Source organism: Carassius carassius, chromosome 49 (genome assembly GCF_963082965.1).
Source record: "Carassius carassius chromosome 49, fCarCar2.1, whole genome shotgun sequence".
NCBI lineage: Eukaryota > Metazoa > Chordata > Actinopteri > Cypriniformes > Cyprinidae > Carassius > Carassius carassius.
This window is the reverse complement of record NC_081803.1, coordinates 19,466,316-19,474,425: the sequence shown is the minus strand read 5'-3', so window position 1 is coordinate 19,474,425 and position 8,110 is coordinate 19,466,316. Positions and strand designations below refer to the sequence as shown.

The 8,110-nt window shown below is 37.6% G+C and overlaps 1 protein-coding gene across 4 annotated transcripts; it reads right to left on the bottom strand.

Annotated features, from left to right (window-relative positions):
- Window positions 1–1,924: 1,924 nt before the first annotated feature.
- On the bottom strand, window positions 1,925–6,288 carry LOC132132706 (nuclear receptor subfamily 2 group F member 1-B-like). Of its 4 annotated transcripts, none has more exons than XR_009429063.1 (4): window positions 5,407–6,288; window positions 4,539–5,070; window positions 2,707–3,007; window positions 1,925–1,963 (listed from the first exon to the last, which is right to left on the bottom strand). XR_009429063.1 is itself a non-coding variant. In XM_059545191.1 (4 exons), the coding sequence occupies exons 1-3, from the start codon at window positions 5,810–5,812 to the stop codon at window positions 2,733–2,735; spliced, it is 1,209 nt and encodes a 402-aa protein (XP_059401174.1). In that variant the 5' UTR covers window positions 5,813–6,285; the 3' UTR covers window positions 1,928–1,963; window positions 2,707–2,732. The 4 variants fall into 4 exon arrangements, 3 of the variants coding, with proteins under 3 accessions (XP_059401174.1, XP_059401175.1, XP_059401173.1); XM_059545191.1 differs by having other exon boundaries at window positions 1,928–1,963; window positions 4,543–5,070; window positions 5,407–6,285; XM_059545192.1 differs by lacking the exon at window positions 1,925–1,963 and having other exon boundaries at window positions 2,284–3,007.
- Between the last annotated feature and the right edge of the window lie 1,822 nt (window positions 6,289–8,110).

The window sequence follows — 8,110 nt, the reverse complement described above, 5'->3', positions numbered from 1 at the left end:
CAATATTTTCTTCACAATGTCTATGTTTGCATTTCCACACTAGCTGCTTAGACAGAGTTTCCTCTAAGAGTTGTACCCTTGATCCGAGCACGTATCCTATGATACTAACGTCCAACACAGACCCTCCTCGTTGCCATCAGGAATCCCCCTGTGGACGAGTCTGTGCTTTATTCTGAGCTCCAGTTCTCCCCACGGGTCCCCAGGCACCGCCGGGGTCATGGATAACCCAGGCACTGTGTCAGCAATTCGTCTGAGATGCCTTGAGTTCATGATACACCTCAGCTCAGGAGGAGATCCACACATGATGAGAGTAGTGTGGGGTCATGGAGTTCACTAGAGACTCTGGCTGTCAGACTCCACACAGAAAACCTAGCAGAACGCCCGTTTTCTAGATTTATAACTTGGGGGGATGCCATAGACTTCTGTTGTTTTATATAAAGCTTATTGACTTACAGACTGCCTAATTAATTTATTTTCTAGAAATTTTAGAAAATCAGATGTCTCCTAAAAAAGGTTTTGTCAGGTTTACTTCACTTCTAAAGGACAATTTTGTTCTTAAATTAAGTAAATCCACACACGGATAAAAATAATTAAAACGTTTCAACAACCTGATTAAAATTGTGATTTTGTCGCCTGATTTAGAGAAACTCCTATATGAAAATACAAATATTTGTGCTGCCTGCTGGTAATTTTCAGTAGACTGACTAAAAAATCTGAAAGGCCCGTTTCGTTTCGCGCATGCGTATTTCTATTCTCTTTATAATTAGAATGACGGCCGTGCATAATAATTAGAACAGTCACAAAGGTCAGAAGTCAAAAATCGGTTTAAATTAAATCGATAAATTATAAATGAATCCTTATTAACTCCATATTAAATGACGATACATTATTACAAACTATATTTCGTGTATAAACGTAAGTTTGGGGCTATACAACATAATCAGTTTTAGTGTTAATGTGGGCTATTTTTATTATTTATTTATTTATTTTAAAGAAAAGACACTTAGTCTTTACTTTTCTCGACTGTAAACTTCCATTTGAAAGAACACGCTTGTTGAAAAAAGTCAGTTTGTCAGAAAAAAGTTTGTTTTACTTGTAGCCTTTTATCAAGCCATTGCAAATCAGTACAGAAGTATTATGCATTATATATAAAACATGATATATTTATGTACCATCATAAATAAAAACGAATTTATTTGCTGCCTGTATCTGGAATATGAAAGATGAACAAGCCGTTTGAGATATGAGATATGGCAGTACAGATTGAAATCCAGCACATGTACAGGTCAGTTACAGTTTTTTTGAGCACAGCGCATTCTGACACCAAAACACATCTCACCTGTCCTAATCATCGGTCTAGGAATTAAGAACTGTCTAGTCTGTCTCTATTATATAAAATAACAATGTTTCTGATAAACTTAAGCCTTTAAAGCCCAAACGATCTATTTTTTTCATAAGGTTGATTAAAAACTCGTGCAGATATGCGAGTTACCTATTTTAAAAAGTGGCGTTTTATTTATTTATGGCTTACAAGATATGACACTGCGAATATATATTTCTGACTCGATTAAAATGTAACTTTCCCACGAACGTGTTTTATATTTTATAAATGTATAGGCTATAACCTATTTCATGACCTTGCTGAAAGCAAAACAATGTTTCGTCTAAAAATGGCTGATGTACATCTATAAAGTTCACAGTATTGAGTTCTTCTACTTAATATTTGGCTACATAAGTTTTAATCCGTTCATAAAATCTTAATAATAAACCTATAGCTTAGGCTTATATCTAATGATAGACTTTGCGTGTTAAACTGTGAATTAAATGACTGTATATACACCACAGCGAAATTATTATTTAAGCCACAGTGATGAACTAGCTAATTAATATTACGATGATTTAAATAGCTAAAATGGTCTTACCTTAAGGGGGTATTATTTTAGTCCCTTTGCTTCAACAGTTTCTACAAAAGATATCAAACTATTTGAAAACTTTACCGCTTCAAGCATGTCAAGACCGCAGCTTTACGAAAATGAGCCTCAGTTTGTCTCTCAGAGATATGAAAACTATCTTTATTAGCAAAAGTACAAACAAAAGCACATTTACCCACGAAATCATTAATGAAAATTGTTTAATCAAATGTTGCATCATACATGAAATCCAACAGCCCCCCCATCGCCCACCCTGACAGCCCAAAAAAAGTCCTCTGCAGGTTTGAGGTGTAATATTTTATACCGAGACAAATGTTTGAAAATACACCAATAATATTTATTTATAAAGTATAACCTAAGTGCTGTGGTTGATTGTTTCGATCATGTGTACAGGAAGTTGATGAGCAGAAAAATAAATACAGCTAAATAAATAAATGTTAAATCCATTGTCTCCGCTTCTCAGTTAAAACAAACGTGTTTTTTCTCTCAAGTTTTACCCAGTTATTTCTGTTATTTTGGATCAATGCATATCCCCTCGTTCAAAAAAAAAACTAAATTTGCAAATAAATTTGACAAATACATTGTTGAATAAATGAATCAAAAGTTATCTTATAAAGTATTTTATAGCACGTGTACTGTTAAAAGCAGAGATCATGAGAAAGAGAGTAAAGATCTTCACATTTTCACGAATATCATTGCTATATAAACCGACACTTAAGAGAGAGTTTCTGCATCCTCCGTGACTGTTTAGTTTTTTATGTCTGTAAATGCTCACCAAATGTCCCCATCTTTATCTTCCTCTCACTGAATGGACATGTAGGGCCAGTTGAAACTGCTCCCAGATAGCAGCATATCCCTGATGAGCGTCTCAATGGGCGTTTTACCCACCAGTCGAACGAAGAAAAGCTGTTCTATGACGGAGGAGGACACCATCCGGAGCGCGGGGAGTCTCAGCAGCAGCTTGCCGAAGCGTGTGGGCTGGTTCGGGTACTGACTCCTCACATACTCCTCCAGAGCACACTGGGATTTCTCCTGAAGTCCTTCTATGTGCGGTACGTCTGAAAGGCCGCATGCATCTGAATGCAAAATGAATATAGCCATTAAACACACAGCATTCAGAAGAATGTCATCTCTGGCATGTTTACATAAATCTTCACTGTAAATATGCACACTATTTAACATGGTTCAGAAAAACAGATTAGAGCGTTTGCATTCATTTATTTTCTTAGTGAAACCCATAATTAATTCATTTGAAAATCTAATTGTCTCAGTCAAACGAGTTTAACACACAACTTAAATTAAGTCAGTAGATAGACAAATATTTTTAATTCAAGAAAGCATTAGCCACGTTATGGGCTACATTGTGAATTTCAGTTTCATTTCTTAATGTTTTTCATTATTTACGGTTTCATACGCATGGATACAACGAATTAACGAAACGAATTAAACACTGAATGCTGCATTATTTGTAAAGGATATATTTTAAAACTTTAATAGAAACTTCTTAGAGAGTCATTAAAACAATAATAAGAGGAAACCTCTCAAAATAACATTTTGGGCCACATTTTATTTGTTTATTTATTTTGGAATAATATATAGGCTACTAGCAATTCACTGTTCTTCAAAACGGGTTATACTTTAGCAAAACAAACATCAGCGTGTGACTTTTAAAGGGTCCACTTTTCTGTCATCAGCCTATTTTCTTGGCGCATTCGGTCAACCTAAATGTCTTGTGGTGCGGTTTTGATCAAAACAAAACATTTCATTTATATTTGTGGTGTGTAAATGTATAATAAATTAAAAAATGTAAATGAATCCCATTACTGAAACGAAGTACCCGTACTCCAGTGTCGTTGTACTGTTGCTATAGTAACACTAGTCTTAGCGAGTTTCTGTTTTGCGCGCTCTGCTTAAAACTCGAACTTTAGGCCTAATTACGTGGGCTAAACTTTGTTTGATCGTTCTTAAAATGTTGTGAAAACGTACCCTAATTATATTCAAAATTATTTTTGAATGAGAAGGCCTTTTGATTTTGACCTTTTTTTAACGTCTTAATGGGGGATAGGCTCGTGTAACAATGCCATTTCAATCTAATATAGTGTGAAGACACCACTTTACTAATTGTTTTAAATTATGAAAGCAGTTCATACACTATATATTCAGTTCTGAAGGACTATAAATTAATTATTTGTAGGCCTACTTTTAAAATTAATTGGTCACAACAAAAAGAACATTTAAAATGAACATTTATACCTCAAACATTAATGTTGCTTATATATATGTGTGTGTGTGTGTGTGTGTGTTTGTGTGTGTGTGTGTGTGTGTGTGTGTGTGTGTGTGTGTGTGTGTGTGTGTGTGTGTGTGTGTGTGAAGCTATAATTTAACTAGCAATATTGAGTAATGCTGATTTTATATTCTTATTCAAAATTATAATATCATGGAACTACCATTAGCCTATTTTTAATCAACCTACACGCCTCAAATATGAATGTACGCAGATGGTACTTTTGACATATTGAAACAAACTTTGCGGAACGAATAGCATTATGTTATAGCCAAGCTCACTAAACTGCCTACTTTACTTGATATTGAATCATTCGGGCCTACCTACCTGATGTGAATAGCACTATTGCTTTGGCACAGCTGTATTCGGCGGAGTCCACCTGCAGGGCCTTCAGTTTCTCCACCTGCTCCTGGAAGAATCGGATATGATCCATGAAGGCTACGACGCGGTCCGCGGACATCGGGGACGCGTGAAGCCCAGCAGCTGCGAGGAGAGAAGCCGCGTGGAGAGGCATGGAGCACTGCGCAGCGTTCAGCACGAAAAGTTCACTCCAGGTGAGTCTCAGAAGAGACACCTGATCCGTGATTTGGAGATCAGGAAAGAAAGGGATGTTCCTAGCCCATTCCACCGCACTGAAGAGCAAACGAGCCGCCAGCTCGCAGATGTTTTCAATGCCCATGATGTTACCCGACTGCATGCACTGGTTTCCGTATCTAGAGGTTGGATATGGCTCGGCCCGAAGCAGGAGAGATATGTATCCGGATAGGTAGCATTGGCCATTCAGCGGATCTCCATTGGTCAGCGCGTAATGGCTTGGGTTTGGATGGTTCGGCGGCATTCTTCCTCGCTGAACCGCTATCAAAACAGAAATAAATGGAGAAGAAATGTGCCAAGAAATGACAACGTGAATAAACACATTTCTTATCTTTATCTGTGCAGGCGGTAGATTACACTCAGTCACTGGCTCTTTCAAAAGTAACTTTTTTTCTAAAAGTTTATGCCCTGCAATCAGATGATCTATCTATCTATCTATCTATCTATCTATCTATCTATCTATCTATCTATCTATCTATCTATCTATCTATCTATCTATCTATCTATCTATCTATCTATCTATCTATCTATCTATCTATCCTTTTCTAAATGCAAGTTTATGTATGCTACAAATGACGAAATCCACTGCACACTCACCTTCGCGTCTCATGCCCACTTTCAGGCATTTCTTCATGCGGCAGTACTGGCACTGGTTCCTGTGGTGCTGGTCCACCGGGCAGCTTCTGTTGGCACGGCACGTGTACGTTAAGTTCCGCCGAACGCTCCGCTTGAAGAAACTTTTGCATCCCTCACAGGTGAACTGTCCGTAGTGCTTCCCACTGGATTTATCCCCGCAAACCACGCATTCAATGTGCTGCTGGTTCTGCGCCGAGTTCTGTCCTTTATCCTCCGCGGAAGGCAGTCCGGTGTTTGGAGAGTGCGCGGCTGCGCTCACGCGGTGGTGATGGTGGTGGTCTCCCCCCGGTCCGCTCTGATCATCCAGAGATCCCTCCGGTGCAAGTTCCTCCTCCGGATCTCTCCACACGCTCACCACCATGGCCATGGCTGGACTGCGAACCTTTTACGCGTCTTGTAGAATTATTCAAGATGAAGAAGGCCGGTCGTGTTGTATCCATACAGAAGAACCAAAAGATATGGAAAGCGCATCGATAAGACTGGAGACATGTGTCCAAACAGATCAGACAACAAGACTGGACATAAAACAATCACGCCGGTAGTCCGTGCTGGTGGTGTCTTCGTGCATAAAAGAAACAATCGGAAACCCCAAATGAATCAGATCCGAGGAGAGCAAAAACGCGGCGTAGCGCAGCCTTCTGTCGGCATGATGGACATGAGCATGGATGGAAGACTTCAACTTTAACTAAAAACAGGAGTATCCGTGAGAACAGAGCTGAACGGACTCAACTTTGGCATGATGCTGATCCAAATGACCACACCTACACTAGGTCTTACGCGCTTCAGTGGTGGTCTCTTGAATGGTTTGTATTCTGGACCCTTTCAGTTATTAAAACACAGAAGTGGGAGGCTCCTTTAAGCTCGGAAGCTCTGTTTGATTGGCCATTTAGCTCACATCCTTCCAAAGGCGTCTGGATGCAATTATGTGCTTCAAGTCTCTTTTAGCAAACACTGGGACCTTTATGTATTTGTATTTCTCTCTCACATTGGATAAGAATAGGATTGAACATTTAACTATTAAAAAAAGGTATGTGGTGCTTTTTATCTTTACCACTATCTTTACTGAATTCATTCTCCAATCTGATCATTTATCATTTTTGCAATTGACTAGTGCTGTAATTTATTCTAACGCTCGAAAAATAAAAGGACTGCCACCTAGTGTGAAAAAAAATATTAAAATCCAGCGCTTTAATATACAGTGTATATATATATATATATATATATATATATAGAGAGAGAGAGAGAGAGAGAGAGAGAGAGAGAGAGAGAGAGAGAGAGAGAGATTGAATACCTTTTGATTTTATGACTTTTATTTTATATATTTAAATTAAGACACTACCCTTTTTTATTTTGGATATTTTGGCCTATTTTGCTCCCATAACATTCTGATACTAATAGCATGGTGAAAGTTTATTTTTGTTGTCTAGCTGACAAAACGTTTAATATGTGAACAAAAAGATTTTTGGAAACTGGCAAATGCTGTTTAGATTTCTTTTCTGTAAATGAATGCAAATTAGTGCATATTTAATTAGATAATGCATCATTTGCATTTTAAACATAACATTTCAGAAAACATGTTAAACAAAACAATTGTTTTAATGTACTGTCAAAGGTTGGTGATATCTATGAGATTTTTTTAATTATCATATTTATCCGCAGTGTTTTACCTTACATATAAATAACCAAGGTATTTATAGCAGCAGCTATTCTAAAAATATTATTAACAACAGTGATTGCACTTTCAGCAGCAACTATTCTCTTCATGCATAATTCAGTGAGTTCAAGGGTCACCATTTTTGCTTTGAGTTACTGATGGACCTCAAGACTCGGGATGGAGCAGAGTCACATGGTGTTTGTGAACAGGTTGTAGGAGCCGCATGTTAAAGGGTCAAAGCGATACAATGAGCAAAGACAAGGACAAAGCCCAGGGTCAAATGTCAAAAGAAGGGTCACAGCAAAAACAATGTTCTAGAATGATATTTTAACATTATTATCTTTTTTTTCCTTCTGTTTTTTGCCAGGATTTCCAGCGCCATACTAATCTATCAAAGAAAATAAGGTAATATATATATATATATATATATATATATATATATATATATATATATATATATACACAGTACAGACCAACAGTTTGGACACACCTTCTCATTCAAAGAGTTTTCTTTATTTTCATGACTATGAAAATTTTAGAGTCACACTGAAGGCATCAAGGGCTATTTGACCAAGAAGGAGAGTGATGGGGTGCTGCGCCAGATGACCTGGCCTCCACAGTCACCTGACCTGAACCCAATCGAGATGGTTTAGGTGTGAGCTGGACCGCAGACAGAAGGCAAAAGGGCCAACAAGTGCTAAGCATCTCTAGGGGAACTCCTTCAAGACTGTTGGAAGACCATTTCAGGTGACTACCTCTTGAAGCTCATCAAGAGAATGCCAAGAGTGTGCAAAGCAGTAATCAAAGCAAAAGGTGGCTACTTTGAAGAACCTACAATATGACATATTTTCAGTTTTTTCACACTTTTTTTGTTATGTATATAATTCCACATGTGTTAATTCATAGTTTTGATGCCTTCAGTGTGAATCTACAATTTTCATGGTCATGAAAATAAAGAAAACTCTTTGTATGAGGTGTGTCCAAACTTTTGGTCTGTACTGTATATATATA

Coding starts and splice junctions, on each gene's coding strand:
- LOC132132706 (XM_059545191.1), bottom strand. CDS start 5,812: ATGGCCATGGTGGTGAGCGTGTGGAGAGATCCGGAGGAGGAACTTGCA. Junction 5,071..5,406: donor AGTGGGCATGAGACGCGAAG/GTGAGTGTGCAG, acceptor CTGTTTTGATAG/CGGTTCAGCGAGGAAGAATG. Junction 3,008..4,542: donor AATAGTGCTATTCACATCAG/GTAGGTAGGCCC, acceptor TTTTGCATTCAG/ATGCATGCGGCCTTTCAGAC.